The sequence below is a fragment of the Castanea sativa genome, chromosome 12 (genome assembly GCF_040712315.1).
Source record: "Castanea sativa cultivar Marrone di Chiusa Pesio chromosome 12, ASM4071231v1".
NCBI lineage: Eukaryota > Viridiplantae > Streptophyta > Magnoliopsida > Fagales > Fagaceae > Castanea > Castanea sativa.
The window spans coordinates 22,188,185-22,212,820 of NC_134024.1; the positions used below are offsets into that span (position 1 = coordinate 22,188,185).

Sequence of the window (24,636 nt, forward strand, 5' to 3'; positions counted from 1 at the left end):
CTGTCTTTGTTCTCATTTTAATCTTTGTTCCTCCATTTTCTATCAAGCACAAACAAGTCATTTTTAGAATCTTTAGTAAAAATGATGTTTAAATGTACTCTTGCCAAGGTTTAGAGATCTTTACAAATTACTCTCTAAAATCTAACTTGTTCGTACACCTACTCACTGTAATCAATATTTCTCTTCTGCCTTTTCTTATGTTCAACTACAAAAGCTTTTTCATGTTCCAGAAGACTTTAAATCAAGGGAGTCAATACGCACCAGAAGCTGATTTGGTTTGATCATAGATACAAAATATTTTGGTACCGGTTGATACCGGTGTATTGTTTCGGAATTATCGCTAATTATATATATATATATATATATATATATATATATATAATATTACATTCTAACCCAACCCAACAGTGTAATTGTAAAATTATAATAATAATATAGATATTCAGGTACATATATAGATCTTCTTCTTTTTTAACTTTGGATTAATTCCTAAAAAAATATGTAGTTTTAGTGTGCGTTTGGGGTAGAATGAAAAATGAAAATTATTTCACTATTTAGCTTATTTTTGCTACTATTTATGGGTCCTATAACACTTTTTGGCACTATTCATGTTACCCACTGTATTATTTCAACTAATTTTTACCTTTATCTATAGTATTTTCAACAATAATTTTTCAATTTCAACAAAATAAACAGTATCCAAACACATCCTTATAATGAAAAATATATAAAAAGTAAATAAATATAAAAATAAAATGAAGGCTTAATTCTTGAACAACAAGCTGAAATGTCATATCATATGAGTACAATTCAATCAACTAAAAAAATTAAGAAAAAAACTTAAATTTTAAATTTCAAAAAGACCATGGCTGTCATTCACATTGAAAAAGGCAAAACCCAAAGCTTTTTTCAAACTCTTAACACCCTCCCATCAACCACGAGTCCTAGAAACTCACTTTTAATATATATTTTTTAAACTTTTGCATTAAGAAGAGCACTGGTCGGCATACAAAACAAGAAGGAAATAAACTTGGCATGCCTTCTAGTCAAATCATCAGTACACCCACAAGAAAAACATATAAAACAGAGGAGAAGTAGAAGAAGTAGGGGTGAGAAGAAGGATGTAAAACTAAAACAGTGCAAGAAGGAGAAACAGAGAAGGTTGCAAGGCTAAAAGTGGTGGCAATAACATTTTCTTGGCTTTTTTTCTTTTTTAGTGGTATGCATTTTTGGTTATTTCTTTACCGGCCCAAACACCCGATTTTCTTCGGTAAGGCCGGTATAGTCCGATATTGGCCGAAATTTGAAGCAGAATAAAATGTAAGTGTTTCTGTACTGGTTCACCAATCGGTAAGAAAAATACCGATCATACCGGCCGGTATGATATTGACCTTTCTGCTTTAAATTGATTAGAATAGAGAAGGTCACCATAACAAGACTTGTGCAGTTAGAATTAGAATTATTTTGTTTGCGACCAAAATGTGCATTTGCCACTTTTGCCCAAACGATGTAGCAAAACGCCCTTATTTTGAAACTCAATTTTGTAAAATTCGGGTTTCAATGAAAAACTCGATTTGATGAAAATGGAGTATGTGAGAAATTTTACATGAAACTCGAGTTCCATGTATTTTTTTTTTTAAGTTTGATTTCACATCACTCGATTTTCTAAAATTCGAGTTTAAAATGAGGGCATTTTGCTAGATAGTTTCAAAAAAGAGGCATTTTACTGGAAAGTTTTGACGAAAGGAGCAATTGCCCATTGTGGCCCTTTGTTTGCACATCAAGTAGGATTATGTTTAGGCCATGACAAAGATTGGGCTTCATTATATTTAACTAATTTGTAATTTCATGCATATGCATAAATATACTTAAAAGAAATACATTAAGTTGCATAATATAATTCTTATATATATATATATATAATTTAAATACTATTGATATATAGTTATTCTTATATTTGTCAACTCTTTAAAAAAATCTTGTAAGAATATTATTAGGTAAAAAATGTAAATTGTCCATACTTTAAAAAAAAAAAAAAAATCAATTCTTAATCTTTGATATTGTGAAGCACTTTTTATTTTTATTTTTACAATTCATTAATTCTAGACTCTTTGATTTTTGTACTCAATAACTCGCTTGGATGAATATTTATAATGTGGTCTCAGATTTGTTGACTCCAAAATTAAGAAATAATACTCTCTAAAAATAAATAATTTAGAACAAACGGTGCAAAATTGAACTTCAATATATTAACAATTTTTTCATGAATATAAAATATATACTATATTCAATATACTTTATTACAATATAATTACATTATTTTGAGGTGGGCTTGAGACCTATAAATATAATCTATTTTTCTCCTTCTTTCATTTTACAAAAAGAAAAATCATGTCAAATTTGTAAAATCAACATTTAGATTACCTTTTTTTTAATACTCTCTAGATTTAATTTCAAGATAATCTAAGATTGGTATATCTCATCTATAAACTATTTAAATTTTAAAACTTTGCATTTTAAAATCATGTATAAAATATAAATGATAAATTTATAAATTGAATAGTAAAAACCATCTGATTGTAAGGAAATTTGGCACGTCTATTATAAGAACAAAGAGAACTTGTACTCCAACTCTAACCATTGAAATTTTAAAATATTACATGAGAGAGAGAGAGAGAGAGAGAGAGAGAGAGATCTTGGTGACCAATTTAAGGTTGGTAAGGAAACTTCAAGCAAATCTATCGGTTCCCTCAATTCAAAAGCCACGTTTATCATCCGGAAAAAACATTATACGGCTTTTAAACCAAATTCTGCGTGTCATCAGCTTCATAATGAAAGCTATTTATTCCCTTTTATATTGCTCTGCTCCATGGCATTGGCTGCCCCTCATTTCTGGATCCGCACCAAAAATCACAAACCAAATCTAATAAATTAATTAATTAAGAATGGGTATTCTTAATTAGCTTTCCGCGATTAAATTATCTCATCCAAAGCCCAAACTCACCAATAATGGCAGGTAAGTTTCCTTTTCCGGCATCTTCGATCCCAAGCTAGATCTACAATGACGTAGGATCCACATGCAATTGTAATTTAGCCAAAATCGAAACTACCAATATAAAAGCATTTGTCAAATGTCACTTCTGAAAGAAAAAATCTAATAGAGCGAGTGACGTGGCCCTATCCTTGTCATGGGAATAAAAAGTAGCATGAATTTTTAGAATAAACATCTGAGATATTCCTCTAATATGGTCACGAATTTCACGTGGCTGGATATGAACATGTATTCAGTAATAAACTAATAATTCATGTTGCTGTAGAGATGACAACATTCCAAGAGATCTATATAAAGGCCCAAGTTAAGTAACTCATTCCACTCAAAAACTATAGTAAGTTTTAATTACCAAATACCTTTGTCAATGGCTCATACCCTACTTTCCTCACTCCCTATCCGCAATTTCGCTAGAGTACCTGTCCCGTGTAAAGTTCCTTTCTCACTTGTGACACCCAGAAGTGGTACCGTTCCTTTCTCTGTCCAATGCATGCATGCCAGCAAAATTTCAAGTAGTCCTGAAATTTCGCGGCGATCGGCAAATTACCAAGCTCCCATTTGGCAATATGATTACATTCAGTCGCTGAGGAGTGAATATGTGGTACATTTTTTGGTTATTGTTTTAATCTGTTAATTTTACTAGTGCTATTAGACCCTTTTAATGATAAAATTGTGATGCAGGAGGAATCGTGCACTAGACAAATTAAGTTGTTGATAGAACAAGTGAGGATGATGCTTCACAAAGTGGTGGACCCTTTGGAGCAACTTGAGCTGATAGATGTCTTGCAAAGACTAGGATTATCTTATCACTTCGAGGCAGAACTGAAGAGAATATTCGAAGCTCTATACAATAATGATCATGGTCGTGATACTGATACATGGAAGACGAATAATTTATATGCCACTGCTCTTAAATTTAGACTACTAAGACAACATGGATACAGTGTGTCTCAAGGTATTCAATGAAAAAAATAGGATTTTACTAGTGGATATTTATATCTAAGGGTAAAGTCAAGTACACTTCCTTAGATTCCCCAATTTAATTAATTCAACCAAATAGTTGTGTTGGTTAATAATTAACATTGTTTACATATCACATTAAATAATACAATCATACAAGTGAATTTAGTTGGAAAACTGAAGGTAATGAACTGTACCTAATTTTTGCCGTATACAAACATGACATATATAGTTAATGATTGTCAACTGTTGGGTTTTGTGTTGTTCATTGTAGACGTTTTCAATAGTTTCAAGGATGAGAGAGGGAAGCTCAAGGCATGCCTTTGTGAGGATACCAAGGGTATGCTATCCCTGTATGAAGCATCATTCCTTTCGATAGAAGGTGAAAATATCTTAGACGAAGCAAGAGATTTCTCAACCAAACATCTAGAAGAATACATCAAGCAGAATATAGATAAAAATCTTGCTACTATAATAAGTCATTCCTTGGAGCTCCCACTGCATTGGAGGATGCTTAGGTCGGAAGCAAGATGGTTCATTGACATATATAGAAGCAAACAAGACATGAACCCTATCTTAATTGAGCTTGCAGAATTGGATTTCAACATTGTACAAGCAGCCCACCAAGAAGATCTAAAGCAAGTGTCAAGGTAAAAATCAAACCTCATGGAAACATGAGAAAATAAATATTAAATAGCCTATAGTCTAAAAATTTAAAGTTCTGATTAATATGCCTAATATGGAAGATGACAAAGTGCAGAAATTTCAGTAATTCTAACATTCATATATTCTTCTTTGATTCATACAAAGGTGGTGGAAGAGCACAGGCCTTGCAGAGAATTTGAGCTTTGCGAGGGATAGACTAATGGAGAATTTCTTATGGACAGTGGGAGTAATATTTCAGCCTCAGTTTGGATATTGTAGGAAAATGTCAACAAAGGTCAATGCACTAATAACAACAATAGATGATGTTTACGATGTGTATGGCACCTTGGATGAACTTGAGCTCTTCACAGATGCTGTTGAAAGGTTGGTATTAATGACACTACACCTTAACTGCTTCAAGCTATCTTTGACATATAGACTTGTGACGGTACTCTTTGTAATTCCAGATGGGATATCAATGCAATAGACGAACTCCCAGATTATATGAAGATATGTTTCATTGCTCTACACAATTCAATTAATGAAATGGCCTTTGATACACTCAAGGAACAAGGATTCCATGTCATTCGATATTTTAAAAAAGCAGTATGGACTTGACTTCTAAATTCATCTATATTATTCCTTTAACATTTTTTTCCTGAACACATGATGTGTTATACTAACTTTAATTCATTGTTTCCATCATATATTTTTCAGTGGGCAGATATATGTAGATCTTATTTGTTAGAGGCAAAGTGGTACCATAGCGGATATACACCGAGCCTTCAAGAATACATTGAGAATGCATGGATTTCAATATCAGCACCAACTATACTTGTGCATGCTTATTTTTTTGTCACAAATCCAATAACAAAGGAGGCCTTGGATTGTTTGGAAGAGTACCCCAACATAATTCGTTGGTCATCAATGATTTTACGACTTGCAGATGATCTTGGAACATCTACGGTATGTAAAATTTTCAAATGAATTTATTTCATACTTCAAATTAAATATTACAAAATGATATCCAATGTGTTACGTCATTTCAAACTTTAAATAACACAGTAGCATGTACATTATTAGATACAACAAATAAAATTTCGATCATGAAATGGACCATTTACATTTCATTTTGAATGCTCCAAATACTTCATTGGCTAACATCCATTTATATATATATATATATATATATATATATGGAAACTCAGGATGAGCTAAAAAGAGGTGATGTCCCCAAATCAATCCAATGCTACATGAATGAAACTGGTGCTAGTGAAGAAGAAGCTCGTGAGCACATACGGTTTCTAATTAGTGCAACATGGAAAAAGATGAATGAAGACCGAGCTGCAAGTTCTCCATTCTCTGAAACATTTATTGAAATTGCATTGAACCTTGCAAGGATGGCCCAATGCATGTACCAGCATGGAGATGGACATGGTGCTGGGAACCATGAAACGACGGACCGTGTATTGTCATTACTTATTCAGCCCATTCCACCATATAAAGATCAACGAGTTTAATAATTGATATATAAAGATACAGATTTGAAGTTTAAATTATTAATTGTATTATATATTATCTGAACCTATAGTTAATGTTTTTTTTCCCCTTTTCCTTTGGATGATGTATTTGCTAGTTTAAAGATGTGTTGTCAAATTTTAGTGTAAAAATATGTTATAACAGGGTTGCATCAATAAAATTGGGTTGGCGTTGAGCTTAAGTCAATATCTTTTTCTTTATAATAATGAAGTTTTTAGTGAGACTTGCTTCATTTGAAAGTAGACATCTAGAATTTCAAAACGCACATGAATTTTACCTAATATGTCACGTCCAGTCAGCCCACAATAATTAAAAAAAAAAAAAAAAAGGTCAGATTTTTTTGAGTTCACATGTGCCTCCCAACTACCCGACCTACCTCACCCATTCCCACCATACATTTCACTCATCTCTTTACTCTTTGGCCGTCTCACTCTTCCTTTCTTATCATTTTTTTGTTCTCTCACACTCCTCTCTACTCTTTTGCCCTCTCACCGGTACTACACCACCACCACCACCATTTTCACCATCATTTTCCGGCAAGATCACTGGAAAGTTCTTGTGAACCCATAAGCACCTTCACATCTTTTAATTGAGGTAAAAATTTCTAATTTTTTGGTGGGTTTTACACTTTTGCTTGAGATTATTTTTATCTAAGCTTGAATAATGATACCCATGTGATTTATGAGCATTGGAAATGAAATTGATGTGTTTTTATGTATAAGTTTTGTATTGGTGGAATTATTTGATGAGTGGGTAAATAATTTGTGCTAAAAATGGCTACTTAAGGCTTATGTATGTGGAAAATTTAGGGGTTTCAAGTTATAACTAGTCTTTAACCTGTGCGATGCATCAAAAAATTAAAAAAAAAATCATCCAACACTGTCATTTCCACCTTCATGTATGTATACTAAACTGATATTAGTTGCATTGAAAACTACAATTAAAATAAAAAATAAAATACTAATTGTACAAAGAAAAACCCATAAACCTTTTTCTTTTCTTTCTAAACTAAAAAAAATATCAACCCAAAATAAGTGAATCATGGATTCCATAACATCCAAATTGTGAGCAGCATAGAAATGTTGAATCAAAGAACACTAAGAAAAGTGTCAAGTGGACTCTGCATTAAAATCACAATTACTTGTAATTACTTGAATAAACAATTACTTTGAATCATTATCCAAAAGAGGAGAGACATAAAAACTTGATAAGTCTCAAAGATGAAGTTCCTCGGATATATTTCAGCATCAATGTCCAAGTTCAGCCCTATGTATAGCAAACATTAGCAAAGTATCCACAACCTTCCTCCTTCAGAATTCACAAAGCTACTCCAAAGAAAAATTGTTAAACAATGGTATACCACCTTGCATACGTATTTACTTTCTTTTAAAAAAAATGGAGGAGAAGAAGCATAAGACAACAAAAAGAAATATAATCTAACTTATATAATTGAATAGTTAAGTCAATAAATTTGTTTGAATCATTAAAATTCACCTTCATATTTACCCTAGAAGACCACATGTGAAGGATCTAACAATATCAAAGATATTTATTCACCAAAAAGAACAAAAACTCAAGGAACTATAGATTGGAGAGGAGAAAAAGTAGGAGACTATTATGCTGCAATGAATATGAACAAAAATCATGTACCAAAAACATGCAATTATATAGAACACAACCTCCAATGCATGCTTAAATATTGCAAGAGGTACATAACCCCATTTTTGTATCCTATCATCTCATGAGAAAAAGATTAACAAATGTAAATGTAACCAAGCCTAAACCAACAAATTCTAGCCCAATATTAATGATAGGCTATGAAGTATGAACTGAAAAACGCAAGATGAAGATAGGGTGTTTTACATTTTCAAACAGGAGACAATGTATGCACAAAATTCAATGATGCTATTAGTTAAGAATTATGATAATTCAAATTTTTTAAAAAAATTAACCAAAGTAAAAACCTAGATTTCCCAAAAGGTGCTCAGCAAAATTGTAGAAACCATTGGCAACTTAGGGCCCTACATCATTCAAATTAAAAAACCCAAAATTGTCCCCCACATAAAAAAACTAAACACGGTCACAAAATAAAAACTCAAACAATTTCATTTAGAATAAGGAAATTTTTTTTTTCAATTTCAATTGACAAATTAAACAACAAAACTATATTAGAGGAAGGAAAAGAATTGAAACAAAAACATGTAAAGAAACTACCTAGATGTTCATGGCCTTATTGCTGGACTCAAGTAGGCTTCCTGCACAGAAAAGTTTCTAAAATTTTCACACTATTCCGTTACCATAAATTTTCCAAATTCAACACACTATTCTAGCTTCAAAATTTATGCATTAAACCCCCCAATAACTTGCTCACAATATATCAAAATTCTTTCATTAAACCAAATTATACCTTTTGGTAAAGTACATACATAGTAGTACATTCTTTTGGTGCTAATTAAAAATAACATATAAAATAAAAATTAATAAAAAAAAGGAGGAAAAAAAATTCAAATACAGCTATTAAATTAAGCTTATTACAAAAAAAAAAAAAAAAAAAAACCAATAAAGCAAAAATAGTACGTAACCCCATCTTCATCATGTACAATGAATAGATAGATGGCCTCTATATTTTATTTTTTGTCTAATACATTTATTGCTTTTATGGTAACTCAATTTTTATATAAAATAAAATGACATTCAAGATGATCAATGTTAGATTGCTAAAACATAAACACAATTTAACATCTACTTCTCAAAACTAAATAGTACCAAAAATTGGAATGCTTAACACATCAAAACACACATATACACATAACCAAAAAAAACAAAAAACCAATAGATCCTTTACTCAAGAACCTCAAAAATTTACAATTTTCCAAAAGTGAAAGCACATAGACATGCATAAGTACATGTCTACATAAATATCACTATCAACATATATGTATATATCTCATGAAGAACAAAGAGCATATTTGTTAATGTTCTAATTATCAAGCAAAACAGTCCCAAGTTTACTACCAAAATAGGTGTCATACGAATAGCAGGAGATTGACATTTTAGAACAAATTCATTGGAATTGTAGCCTCTCTCACTTGCAAGCAATTGGCTGCCTACATCTAATAAATTATTTTGTAAATTTTTGGATGGCTTTGCCAAATTGTAACTTCAATATATATATATATATATATATATATATATATATATATATATATATATATATATATATATATATCTATGCCTTCATCTTAAAATAAATAAACTCCCAAAAAAAGAAGGAAGCAACTTGTTTATCTTAGATTACCTCTATTCAGCTTTGCAGTGGCTTTGGTGAGAGATGATGTTGAGTTCACCTTGGGCCTAGGATTAAATGACAAATCACAAAATGCATTGAACACAACCCAATAAGTAGCAATAGTTTATAATTTTAATAAACACAAAGTTGTATTCTTTAATAGATAAACTAAAAGAATATTTTCAAATCTCATCAACAATAACAAAATACATACATGAAACACACATTAATAAGAAACCCCAAAAATGCTGGAGAGAGATTGCTATCGAGAGGCGAAGGCTGCATCCGAACTCGCCAAAAGAGAAAGATTCTTTTTAGTGTCTGAACTCATCCAAAAGACTCTAATAGTTTTGAGAAGATTAAATTTGAATAGAGAAAAGTTATTCAAAAAAATATATTAAAGAAATATGTAAATTTCTAGCATATGAAAATAAAAACTGATTGAAATAAGAGGGGCTAACCATGTGGGTTTTTTGGCATGGGCTGAAGGAGACCAATAAAAATGTCTCTGTTTCATTCTTTGGTGTTTCAGAGCCCTCCAATGGTGCCCTTCTCTTTCTCATCTCTCTAACTCTCTCAAACCAATTCTAAATTTTAAACCATAATCAAAACCAAATCTAGGCCTACTATGTAATCAAATCTAAGTAGTCCATAACAATCAAACTTAAATCATAATTATTGCCAAGATTTGTGTGTATAAGAAAATACCTTTATCGATGTGGTGCCGGCGGTGTTACAATGGTGGGATGCCGTTGAAGGTGGGTGCTAGCTTGACAATGTTCTAGCTTTTGGGGCTTTGCTTGCAAATAACTTGTATGGAAAATATGTCTCAAAGTTGTTGTAGTAAATAGAGTAAAGAGAGCAGAGGAGAGAGGGAGAATAACGTATAGAGAGAAGAAAGAACTGGTTTAACAGAAACGTGGGGAAGGGGAAGGGGAAGGGGAAGGGGAAGGGGAAGGAATCTGAAACCGTGCAGTAAATGTGAAACCTTAGAATAGAAACGTGGGGAGGAAAAAATCATGGAGAAAGAAAACGTGCAGAAGGGGAAGGAAAGGGTTTTGTGTGAAAAGTTTTGTAACCGTGTTTCAGAGGAACAAAGAGGACGTTTGGATGCAGCTTTTTTTAGCTGCGTCCGCGTTTTGATTTTTTTTTTTTTCTCTGCTGCGGGGACAAGTGCGCAGTGCGCACACTGTGCGTGTACTGTGCGCATACTGTGCGTGTACTTTTTTAGCAATTTTTTATTAAAAATAGGTCCCGTAGCACTATTCACACATTTAAAAATTATTTTGCTATAGTGTTTTCAGTTTTCAGTTTTCAGCAATAAGTTCTATCCAAACAAACCCAAAACGTGAGAAAGGGAAGGAAATTTTGTAACAGTGTTTCAGAAAGGTTTCACAAAGGTCTAGGATGAAAAGGCTTTGGATTTGGGCTTTATGGCGGAATTAAATGTATGAGTAGTGGGCTTTACGGTGGAAATGGGCCTTTATGGTGGAGATTATTAGTATTTTAAAATATATCAAAATTATTTTAAATTTATGGTGGAGATTATTAGTATTTTAAAAGGTGTAAAAACTTTTTTAATTTGTAGAAAAAAACACAAAAAAGAGGATGAAAATGACATGGTTGTTGACGTGGCTTAACGTGAGCGTAGCAACATTAAATGCTACGCTTCAACTTTTAGTAATATATAGATATAGATATGTGATAGTTGGTAAATTTAATTTTTTCCATTACTATTGGGTTATTTGGATTTAGTTGAAGTTTTAAATTTCTTATCTTGGAGAATATTTTGATTTTGCTTTCATGGATCTCTTAATGATATAGTGTAAATTTATGGAAGCTAGTCATAATGTTGGAGATGATATTAAATGGGTTAACTTTATAAATTGAAATATATGCCTTGTGAATTAATTTGTTGAGAAACTTTGGAAGAGGAATATGTTATTGATGAGGTTAAATATTAGGTTTGCCTAATTAAGTGCTTCTTTGGCAATTCTTAAATTGTAGCTAAATACAATTTTAAGTTTTATGCTTATTGTGTTAGGTTTGCTTGATATTGTTGAGGTTCTAGCTAATCTCCTTTGGAGCTTGGAGAATTGGGCTTTTTGTGAGTTGCGAGGTAAGTAGCTTCTTAATGAGATATTTTTGAAAAATAACCATGTTTCATAAATGATGTTTTTGGGTCAAACACATTTTGAAAAATTATATATAAATATATGTTTTCTTAAAAGTGTTGTGTTGTGATCCTATTATATATGAAAATGCATCATATTTGGTATTGCATTTGGGGAAATGCATGAATTATTGACATGAAAAATATGAGTATCTTTTATTTAATCTTTGATAAGGAAATTATGAATTCTATGGTTTATTAGAAAATCTAAAGATGCTTATCTTTTCTTGTTATTGAAACATTGATATAAAATCTTTTTGACAAGAATGAAGTTGAAAACCTTACAAACCTTGTGGACGTTAGATTATTTAAGGTTTTCCTAAAATTACCTAGATATAAACTATGTATTTCAAAGTAATGTAACTTGTGAGCTTTATGTGGTTTTAACACCATGCCATGTGTGATTTTTCTGGTGATCACCCGATTTGGTTTTCGTAGTCTTTGTGACAACGAAATCAAATCCAGGTCAGTACCCTTTCACTTTGGATGACGTGTTCTTCCTTGCTTCCCATGGGGGGAAGAGGTTCCTTGATTGTGTGTAGGTGAGGCTGCTGTCTATGGGGCCAAGAGACTACATGCAAGAGAGATTCTATTTGATGCGCTTTCTCTACTACCCATGGGGAGAGAGAAAAACCTTGAGGGTATGGGTGAGACTATTGTCCATGGGGTCAAGAGTCTGCATAATAGAGAGGACAATATCATGCCAGTTGTGAATGGGTGGATCCCCTGACCGGTCTATGTGGTAGTGTGGTATATTTGTGATAATTTGCCGTATGTTAGATTTTATGACTTTGAAAATTATATTGTTAGTGTTCATAGATTGTAGATTATGGTATATAGTTTCAAGGTATTTACTTTGAGAAACTTTGTGTTTCATTACTTAATCATTCTTGTCATATTATTATTATTGAAGATGAAACTTGCATTTCCCCCACCCCCATTAATTATGCTACTTACTGGGCATTAGCTCATCCTACCCTCTAATAGTTTTTCAGAGTAATTAGCTATACCTTGAATATGAAGCTTACTTCGTTGGTGATGATTGAAGTGCTATGTTGAATTTGAAGACTTTTGCTGTAAACGGTTGGTGACTTGATTTTGTTATGTTCACTGAGACATTAATTAATTTTATTAGAGGTTGGTCACTTGAAGTTTGTTAGCCTTAGGCGTGGTAGGCCTAGACTCAATATTAAGATTCCTTATTCTTAATAAGATTGTGACTTTGTGTAATCCAAGAGTTTTGTAATATATATTCATGTATTATGTGGAGACACATGATTTTTAGTTCTTTTTCATAAATGTGTTATAGAGCTCTGACTTGTAATGTGGAGATTTATGGTTCTATATTCTTATCCTGTGCAAATGAAAAGAAAATAAAGATATCCTATAGTTTGGTTTTCCAAAAAGGGAAAAATCTATAGGTACCTTTGAGTTTTTTCTCATGTTTGGCCCTTTTTGGGTTTGGGGCGTGACATAATATTAATATATATTTGAAATGAGTGAGATATGAACTTCAGGGATAGGGCAGAGTTTACATGTAGCTTTGGCTTTGTTTGTTTGTTTGTTTGTTTTTTGGTGTTTTTTTTTTTTTTTTAAATAATGTTGTGACTAGCTATGCTGCTAGCACAATAGGGCTGAAAGTGGCATGACATATAAGTTTTAGTTGTCCACTGCCAGGTATAAATTTAAAACAAAAATTAAAAAAACAAAAAAGTCAGGTTGACCCTGGGAAACGGGTCAGTTCATGAATTAACCTATTTTTGCTTAGGTCAAAAAATTTGAGTTCAAATCAAGTATTTTCCGTCGAATTTGGGTCAAGTCTAATTTTGTCATGTCTACTTTCTACTTTTCTAATATCCTATATGCAAAACAATGTAATTGATACAGTGCTTTTGTGAATGAAAGTTTAAAGGATATCATTTAACAACAAAGAAAACAAAAAATGCATATAAAGGAAAATATTATTTCCTCTTTTTAGTTGACTACCCTAGTTAATAATATCTTCAATTCCCCCACTTTACTATCACATGAAACATAGCCTTGATTAATAATAATTAATAACTACATATTGAAGCACATCAAATCCCACAATACTTCAGATCACCTTTCCCTTATAAATGGTATTTATCCTCCCCGTTCTCAAAGACCTTTTCGTTTTGAAGAAGTCTGGTTGTCTGATGATGGTTGCAGTGCTACTGTCGAAGCTGTGTGGAAAGTGAAGGAAACTCCTGAACCAGAGCACATGGTATTAAAAAAAAGGTGGACAAGTGTGCAAAGGAATTAACGAAATGGAATAGAAGGAACTTTGGGAATATTAGAAGATTTTGATGGAGAAAAAGAGATTACTAGCTCAAGCTGAAAAGGTTGCCATTTCCTCTTGCAGTAATTTTCGTGTGAGGGAACTAAGTGTTGAAGTCAATGAGCTGATGGACCAGGAAAACCGGTTATGGAAGCAGCGTTCAAAATCTTTTTGGCACGCCAGGGGAGATAAAAATGCCAAATATTTTCACAGTAGAGCAACTCACTGTCACCAAAGAAACAAAATTTCTGGAAAATTGTCAATTCCTCGAGCACTTGGTGTTCAAATCCAGTGGAGATTGCTAGTGTTCTTATGGAATGTGATATATTAGGCCATTAGCATAGATCCAAGATCTATTTTTACTTTGTGTGCAAGTCAAGTTTTTTACTTGTATTAGAAATCTATTAGTCTAGGGTGTAGTCTACTATATATAACTATGTTATGATTTATTGTAACACTACATTTTTAAGTGGTACCAACCAATTGACCTACAAAGTTTTTGACAAAATTATTAAAATATTGAAGGAAACTAATACAAGTTGCATCAAATATAGTGCCAATTGGCAAGTTTTTGAAATGAGAGTCAATTTGAAAGTATTTTTTTGTTGTTGTATATGCTGAACTAAAAAAAGAAGAAGTTAAAACTTGATAAAACTTAGCCCTTTCAAGCATCATCACCCACCCTTAAGGGCTTCCTTTGTAGATGTAGGCTGAAATGCTGAACCACATCCCTAGTGTTCTTGTGTTCCCATTTTATACCTCCCTCTTCCGCATCTATTCAAACATATTCAACATGAAATATATCATAACTAATATTCAACAAATATTACAAAAAAAATTTCAATTTCTCTAATCTGGATCTTAATAAGGAGGCTTTGAACCCGTGAACATGATTGTCAACAAAGAAATGAATGGTCTGTTGTCCCAAGAATTCAAGGAATGGGAGGTTAAGGTGCCTTGAAATAGATGGCTCCCCTTAAAGCACAACTCTAAAGATATGCCTCCTGTCTTTTATCAAAGCTAGTCACAAAACCACACAATGCGTAAAAATAAATAATTATTTTGTAATTGTAATATAATGTATAATTTTTTTCTCTAAAATTTGTTGAAGATAATTTTTTCTCCTTAAAAATTAAACAATTTCTATTTGGTCCAATTAATTAGGTCTATGTTGGTCCCATTCCATCCAATTAGGTCTACTTCAATGTCATGCGGTCCAATTTGGTCCACTTAATTAAAAACTTCTTAGTTCTCACTATTACAGGATGCTAAAGTACCGCAGATTTGTTTTTCTACAATTAAAATGTAAATATTTACTTCATTAAAACATGATTGAGTTAAGGCAAAATCATTACACAAAAAAAAAAGCATGCAGCCATGCAGGTGCCCTTATATATGTGTTTGTGTGTGTGTGTTTCTCAAATAAAAAAGATACTCAGTATTGTCGAGTCGTCCCACATCGGTAAGGTGTGATATTGAGAAGGGGTTTATCACTTGTTCCGTAACACTAATTGCTGCATGCAGTTTTGGTGTTGGCGTGTGAGTGTATTCCCTTATCTCATCCCCCTTCCCTTATATGTGTGTGTGTGTGTGTGTGTGTGTCTCATTAAAAAAGAAAAAAAGAAAAAAAAAAGCATTATTATTGGTGGTGCTAAAAAGTCATATTGCTATTTTTAGCACCACCAATTACAAAATTGATGCTGAATTGGTGGAGTCAAAACCAAATATTTTGGCTCCTTAGCTACAGTGCACAGCTACTTTTGGCTGTGCACGGTAGCTTAAATGTAAAAAAAGATATATATATATATATAAAAGGGGCATGAGAATTCTGAGCAAGGTGATCACACCACGTGTCACGCTTGGCCGAGAAGGACAGTTGTTGGGCCAAGGAGGCCACGTTCTTAGATTTTATGATCATGTCATCAATGCGCTATCAAAGGAGGTTCTACTGTGCAGAAAGGGTTTTGAGAAGGGAGATGACATTAATGGGATTGAAAAACTAGATACTGCCACCACATTTAATGCATCCCACCAAACTTTATGCCCATATTTACATGGAGAAAACCTTTGAACAATGTTTTCTGACTACATTTATGTGGAGAAGATCTGTGAATAGTGTTGCTTTGGGCGCCGCATCTCTCAGGAACTTGAAGAAGATACTAGATAAGATTAGAAGAGGAGGAATGATCTGCGCAATGAACAGGTGGAAGGCCAGGATCATCTGAAATTGTCTATATAAGATAAAAGATCCCCCATGGGAAGAGGGATCGGGAAAAAAAAAAAAGGAAAATACTGTAGACTCAAAAATAATATCTGTAATTTGTCTTTAGAAAAGAGAAATATAAGAATCAATCTCCTCAGCTTGAGTCCGAGGACAAATCTCACTATATAAACTGTTCCATCTTTATCCCACTAGAATTGGAGCCTATTGTCATCATTAACTCAACTCATTAGAACTTAAATTTAAATCCCACTCTCTATAAATTTATTTTATTGGGCTTTTTGGGTTGACACCCATCTTGTTTTGGGTTTAGGCACAAATTGCAACCTTACTATATATATATATATATATATTTGTGTTCACACTAAACTCTCGTTATTTTATTTTCCTTCTCATTTCCCATTGCCCTCTCTCTCCTCAGACTCCCTCATTTTTTCTCTTCTTCCTCCCTCCACCTTTGCTAATTTGCTGCCCAACCACCACAAACCCACCTCACCGATCTCGCTTCTCCATCTGTCTCTCTTCCTTCTCTATATGTCTCTCTTCCTTCTCTATCTTTGCCCGGTTTTGGCACTAGTGGAGCTAAAGCCAAATATTTTGGCTCCTCAACTATAGTGCACAGCTACTTTTGGCTGTGCATGGTTGCTTAAATGTAAAAAAAGATATATATATATATATATATATATATATATATTTGTGTTCACACTTAACTCTATTTATTTTATTTTCCTTTTCATTTCCCCGTTGCCCTCTCTTTCCTCAGACTCCTTCATTTTCTCTCTTCTTCCTCCCTCCACCTTTGCAGATTTGCTGCCCAGCCGCCACAGACCCACCTCACTGATCTTGCTTCTCCGTCTGTCTCTCTTCCTTCTCTATCTTTGACCGGTTTTGGCACTGGGTTTCTTCCCAGATTGCCATTAGTACAAGCAAGGTGGGTTTTTCTTAATTTTCTTTGCTTCCTGCAATATGGGTCTATCTGGGTTTTCTTCAAGATTTGATTTTGACAGTTTGCTCTCCCTTGAGGGCTTAGATTTGGGTGTTTTGGACAGAGTTTTGTATCTATCAAAAGGGGTTTTCGAATTTGAAGTAGAATTAGAAGAAGTATAACAAAAATGGTGAGAGAGAAAGAACATGAGGCAACCTCTAGGAGCTTCAATGGACACAAAAGAAGCCTCACTACTGGGTTTGTGGTGGTGGTGATGATTGTTTTTTTTTTTTAATCAAAGTTGTGGTGGGTCAATTGTGGTTGTGGTAGTAGTGATGGGTGGCTGTGATTGGGTTGGTTATGCTAGTAGAAGTGGCTATGGTTTTTGCTTTAGGTGAGAGAGAGCAATAGAAAGAAAGAAAGAGGCACAGAAAAAGAAAATGAAAATGAAAAATTAATAAATAAATAATATTTAAGTGAAGAGGAAAAAAAATAAAACCGTTGAAGTTAAGTGTATTGTAAAATGAGATGTTAAAATAGATAAAGTAATTTTTTGAATTGCTAAAAAGCTAAAAAAAAATAGCCCCACCAATATGGATGCTCGTGAGTACCATACTTGTGGAGTCCACGTAACCCCCAAGTTTAAAAGACAATATTTTATAGTTAAGATTAACCATATTATATTCTTTTAATAGTTAAGATTAACCATATTATATTCTTTTATTTTCAATGAAATGTAATATAATTGAAATTAATTCTCAAAATATTATAATACATACTAAATATTATACATGAGTCAATTTATATTCTTTTATTTTCAATGATATTAAATATAATTGAAATTAATTCTCAAAATATTATAATACATACTAAATATTTTAAATTGTATGGTATATGATATAAATTATTAATAGTCTATGTCTCACGCAATGTGTGTGCATGCTTTAATTTCACTAGTATGTAACCCATGCTACTACACGGGAATGGATATAATTTAATAGAATTAACCATGGAAATAAATATATTGCATTTTATTATTTAAATGATAATATTGGTTTTGTTTTGTTTTTTTTTAATTTATTAATCTTGAGTTTAGTCATGTTTAAAAGACTTAGTTTATTCATGTTTAATAAAACTTAGTATTATGTAATTTTTTAACAAATATTTTTATCATACAAAATTCTAATGAAAGAATGCTACATAAACATATATACTCAAGGTTGATTCATACACAATACATATAACTATGATTAAGTTGCTTTATCAGAAACCATTTTTAGCAAAATATTTTAATCAATTAAATGTGAATCTCATAACAATATATAACAATAGAATAACGTAAATCTCATAAAAAAAATTTAATCAATTAAAAATCACTAAAATTATGAGTATAAAATGTAAAGACAAACAAATAGGATAAGTACTAATTCCTTAAAAGAAAACTTACAGTGAGTTGAGAAAACTACACAAATAATCTTTGATGTTTGAAGAATAATGGGATTGCAACTTCCTTTCAAAATTGGGTAGAAACTCGTGCTGATAGCGTGTTATGAAAAAGAAAAGAAACATGCAACATCAATGATAAGAAAACAAAACAATTTTATAATTAAACAATAAAAATTATTGACAAAAAGGAAAAAAAGTATAGGCAAATGAAAGAAAATAAACATGCAACATCAATCATAGGAAAACTACAAAATTATATAATTAAACAATAAAAAATTTACACAAAAAGGAACGACAGTATAGGCAAATGAAAGAAAACAATAATCAAACTTTAGGAATGGTTGGAATTCATTTTGCAAAGCATAAACCAGGACCATGAAAATTGTAAAGACAAGTATAATCAGAATATCTGGTGAACCTCTTCTTATATAAGATACAAAAATACCCAAATACATGCATCATTAATACCAAGAGATTCTTTTGAAATTCCATAGCATTGATTGAAGAAGAGGGGAGTTCTATATTGAGTGCCTGAATCGGTATGGAAAGGAGAGGTGAACCTGAAAATACGTGGGTGTGGAAAAGGGAGGTGAATTTGAAAATACGTGGGTGTGAAAAAGGGAGGTAAACCTGAAAATACATAGGTGTGGGAAAAAAAAAGAAAAAAGAAGCACGTCGGAATTACAATAGATGGAGGAAAATTATACTCTAATTTCATATTTACATTGACACGTGGCACAATATAGATTAGAATTCTAATTTAGAATTGCAATTGGAGTTTCTCTCTGCTTCACCTATGATATATATATAATTGTGTGTGTGTGTGTGTGTGTATGTGTGTGTGTGTGTGTGTGTGTGTGTGTGTGAGGGGTAAAAGTACTTGAATAAACGTTTGTGCTTTGGGCCTGAATGTTTGGCATAAGTCTGTTTGGTCAGAGTCTTAGGGCTCGCAGGCCAATCCACACTATAGTGGCCCGAGGGGTCGTTGGAGGAGGAGTATATCCTCAGATAGGCCCAGCAAAGGCCCTGGGACTTGCTAATCGGTCTAGAGGTAGAATCCTAGAAGGACTGATGGGTAAAGGTATGATCCCAACATCCTTTAGAAGCAGGAACGTGGGAGAAATATCTGAGGAAAAGGCTGCTACCACCACATTAAAGACCCTGCATCTACCTCCCTGACCGCATTAATGGGGAAAAGACCTTTGAACAGTAGAGTTCAGCCTTCCTGCTATTATTTGAAGAATTCAAGAAGGTGGTAGATGGGACAAGTATCTAAGGGAAAGATTTGTATGACACGTGGATGAAACAGGGAAGAGGAAGAAGTATATAAGAAGACGAGAGAACAAAGAAAGGGGGGACCTGCTCCTTAGCTAAAAAAGTACTAAGAACTATAAATTTTGGCATAAAAAGATAATATAGATACAAATCGTCATCTACTTACATCCGATGAGGTATCTTTGTCATATTTGTTTATCACTTGCATAGATTGTGACATTCTAGCCTGTTAATCAATTTCCAACATCCCGGACCTAGGTTCTAAATCCATACTCTACAAATTTATTATATAAGGCTCACTAGGCCTGAGTCCATCACCTGCTTTTGGGTCTGGGTACAATTGTGCGCTTACAATATATATATATATATATATATATATATATATATATATATATATATATATAGATTTTGAAAAATTCAATAAAAATATTATACATGAATCAATTTATATTCTTTCATTTTCAATGATATTAAATATAATTGAAATTAATTCTCAAAATATTATAATAGATACTAAATTTTATACATGAGTCATAAAAATAATTTTTATTGAATTTTTCAAAATGAAATTAAAGCATGCACACACATTGCGTGGGACATAGACTATTAATAATTTATATCATATACCATACAATGAAAGTTAGGTCCTAACAGCCACAGTTACATCAAGTGGATACCTTACGTAATTGTTACATATACTACTTTTTTGTTAATAGATATTCAATATATAGGATTTTTGTCTCATAATCTTTTTGAAGCAATACTAGTCTACAATGAATTATTCTCTTATCACGATTTTCATGCTTCTACAAAGATAAAACATATTACGAAATCGTGTGCAGTTAATTACCAGGGACAAAGCTATTTCTATGCTTTGGGGGACAACCCCCCACCCCAAATTTAAAAAAAAAAAAAATTAGAATATATAGGTATTAATTTTAGCAATTTGGTTCAATAAAATTATACTTAGCCCCCCTTAATAATATCATTATAGATCTAAAATCTAAAAAAAAATTAATAACTCAAAAAAAAAAATTAGCCCAACAATAAAAATTACAAATAACAAATCTAAAAAATATTAAACTCAATCAACCAATTTTATCCAAAAGAAACAATCCAACCCTTTAAAAAATTTTAAATAGAACTAGAATGGTCATACTTGTTGAGTGGATGTTGAGAAATAGAAAATTAGAAATTTAGAATACTACTTGCTTGTTTGTAAAATGGTCATACTTGTGTTTACTCTTATAGTTCTAAATAGCATTTTCAGATATAAATGTCACCAAGACTGAGCTTCGCAACAAAATGTAAGATAAGTTTTTGATGAATGCTATGATGCTATTAGTTAAAAGGAACATCGTTGCGACAATTTGTACGGATTCAATCATAAATAATTTCGAAGAAAGATTTTCGCCTCCCCTAACTCTTAGTTCTGACTCTCTCTCTCTCTCTCTCTCTCTATATATATATACACACACACACACACACACCACCTTTCTTAGTCTCTTTTAATGCGCAAAACGAAAGAAAGACAGTTTGGTATTTTTTGAGGCTAAAAAAACACGGAGCTTGATCACTGGTCCCCGAGTTAGCCTCCCATTTGGGGCAGCCAATTTGTACACTTTGAACTATTTTTATTGAATTATTAATGTTCAAAATAATGTTATTCTTTAAAATTAACATTAAATACTATTAAATTTATTCGTAATAGTTTTATCTCCTATAGTTGAAGTTAATTTGCACCCTTTTACTGAGTCTAAATTGAGAAGTTGTACGAATTTGCGGTAATGTGGTTTGACGCTCCAGAGTCTGTATAGTGAGAGCTACATTGGAAGCAATAGCCATTGCTACGAGCTTTGTAGGTGGATTATTATCTAGAAAGGCAAAACCAATTCTCTGATATCAATCGATTACCAAATGTCTAATCTTTCCCACAAATCTGACAAGTTCAACGTGTTGAATTTGATTTTGATTGATACAAACGATTGATTTTCAGTCTCTGAAAATTTCAGATTATGAGTGAAAGGTACTATTGAACCTTCCTCTACAATAGGAATTCCTTCCTCCGCCTTCATCATTGCCTTGATTCAAATATAAATGAGATTGTGAATTGCTTCCACTTGATTCAAATGGGTCTGATACCATGTGACATTTCAAGGAGTGTTTGTGGAAAACTGAGAGTAAATGTGAATAAAACTGTATTAAGCACCATAATGAATTACAAATTAAACGGTAACAAACAAACACTCCATAGGTTATAATAACAGGATTCGGTTAGACATGTGCTACAGTTAATACAGGCACGTGATAAATGAGTTTAATTTTATTTATAATCTACTAGCCTATAAACACGCGCTCACGTGTGTGTTTAGAGGCATTTCTAATTTTTTTTTTTTTAAATGTTAATAATTTGAATCTCAGGCTTAGAACTAAAAAGCTCTCGTTCTCTCTGTAAATCTCATATTTGTAAGAAAATAAGTAAAACTTGAAAAAAAAAAATTCAAGATTTACATGCTGATTGCTGAACAAAGGTCAATGTGAAAATCCAAGAAAAAATTCCATCAAAGCAAAACCCTATATTATAAACTCAATAAAAAAATAAAAACAAAAACAAATGGCACACTAAATCAGCATTCATAAAATACTAGTAGTTTACCACACAAAAAAAAAATCCCAATAAAAACATCATACCTTTTAGATGGGGTAATCCATGATTCTAAGGTTTGGATTTCACAAACTTGAATCTCATAACAGGTTCCACACTACAACCATTAGTTAACTTTTGGAGGGAGAAGTTTGAAGTGTGTAGTTTTGCAATTGAGAGAGAAATGAGCGTGCAGGGGAAGGAACAAAAAAAGAGGTGGAAAAGAAAAATTGAAAAACTGAATGGAGGGTGTGGAGCGTGTAGATGAGAACGTGTATTAGGGAGTTAAGTTATTTTTCTATTTAAAAAAAAACAATAAACGTATAGTTATTTTGAAGAAGTGGGTTAGTGGAAGAGTGTTCCTGTTTTGTAGGCAATGTTTTAATGCATGCTAGACATGTATTTTTACCAGATTATCTTTTAATTTTGTCTCTACTTAAATCTAGGAGTGTAGGGTTATTTTGGAACAAAAAAAAAATCCAATCCAAAGTGGGGAAGCCCCTTAATAGTAGTACTAGAGTGCGTGCTCAGAGGCTCTTCTATTTTTTGGGTAAGGGTTAATTTAAAATATTTATTATAACTTGGGATTACTACATTTTTTAGTTACAAAAAAAAAAAAAAAAACTTAGGGGTGTGATGAGTATTATGTGTGGTGAAATAATTTTTCATCATACCCTAGATTTTTCTTTGGATTGAAAAATGTAATGATTCCAAATTATAATAATTGCTCTAAATTAAACCTTAGAGGCTAGTATATATATATTTTTTTTTTTAAAAATGAGTAGGAGACATAAGAGGGAACAATAAGGATCCACCGTCCTTCCTTCTCTAGAAACATATCCGCATGCACTCTAAGTTTCCTAATGGAAAACCAAAATTGAAAGGTTAATTTAATTAATCAGAAACATAATTATGTTCTACACAGATTTGCTTGAGACACATTAGGAAACTGCAAATAAACTTACTACTACTAAGTGAGCTGGTTAACCCTAACAGAAACATTATAGGGATCAACCAAATGGCTTTCTGAATGTAACTCTAAAAATAAAGTGAAACCCAATCAAATGCAACTCAATCTTCTCTATTGTAGGAGATCGCACAAAAGGGTTCTTCCAACTGTAAACTTGATCCCTAAAATATAAAATTAAAGAGTAAAATATATAACCTTCTTAAGTAAGATAATTTTTTTAGTAATTCCACCAAAGCTCATATAGGGCACACGCTCATCATCCAATTTAATAAACTTTTTTTTTTCATTATATTAAAGTGGTCAAATACTTCAGATTCTCTTGTCAAAATTGTTAATACAATTATATTACAAAAGAAGTTGGTTTTATATAGGGATGTAAGGGGCAGGTCAGTGTTAATCTTTTAATTGATAATAATGCAAACTCCAAACTCAAATCAACCTTTGTTTGAAGATAAAATCTCTCCTTATCAAAGACGGATCTTTAACTCAAGATACAACTCAATTTCACTTGCTGTATTTCAAATATCTAATTTCTAATTCTCCAGGGTAAATAGTAAGTACACAGTTTTTTTTTTCAACATATACGTATACCTATACATTAGATATAAAGAATGGAGATCTAAAAAAAAAAAAGTACAAAGAGATCTCAATTACCTAAACGTAAAGCAGATATTAAATATTCTATTGACATCAATTCCAACGATCTCTCAATTACTTATGGATGTAATTCACATATCCATCGATGTGCCTGTGGATTCTGGTTAAAATAAAGGGGAAAAAAACAATTGTAATCTCTCTAATTGTCAAATTAACATGAAAAAAAAAAATTTAACGTCAAAAAATATACAATGATGGTAAAAAAAATTTCTTAAAAAGAAAAAAAAAATACAAAGAAAGAAAAGAAGTGAGGAAGGAGAAGGAAATAGTAATTGAATTAAATAAAAATAGCTGAAAACCTTGGCATGCCGCTTCAAGTTGGCAAATGCATTCTAAAAAAAAAAAAAATTGGCAAATGGATATGAACGGATGGAAACTTGGAGATGGGCAACTGATAAGGGAGTATTGGGATGTAAATTATGGTAACTATTTTTATTTTCAAATTAAAACGTGGGTGTGTGGATAACATTGAAACTACCAGCAAGTGGTAACTGCTAAATGATGATACAGGCAAGGAAAAACTAATTGGAAATGTGAACATGTT

General features: G+C 32.1%; 1 protein-coding gene and 1 long non-coding RNA gene across 2 annotated transcripts; both read left to right on the top strand.

The window, feature by feature from the left end:
• The first annotated feature begins 3,392 nt into the window (after positions 1-3,392).
• On the top strand, positions 3,393-6,358 carry LOC142620016 (myrcene synthase, chloroplastic-like). Its single transcript, XM_075793453.1, has 7 exons — positions 3,393-3,650; positions 3,731-4,004; positions 4,284-4,659; positions 4,820-5,038; positions 5,122-5,260; positions 5,372-5,620; positions 5,863-6,358. The coding sequence occupies exons 1-7, from the start codon at positions 3,417-3,419 to the stop codon at positions 6,172-6,174; spliced, it is 1,803 nt and encodes a 600-aa protein (XP_075649568.1). The 5' UTR covers positions 3,393-3,416; the 3' UTR covers positions 6,175-6,358.
• Positions 6,359-6,636: 278 nt separating this feature from the next.
• On the top strand, positions 6,637-12,909 carry LOC142618249 (uncharacterized). The gene is made up of 3 exons (XR_012841226.1): positions 6,637-6,787; positions 11,527-11,601; positions 12,643-12,909. It is a non-coding gene; the product is annotated as an uncharacterized LOC142618249 (long non-coding RNA).
• Positions 12,910-24,636: the final 11,727 nt, after the last annotated feature.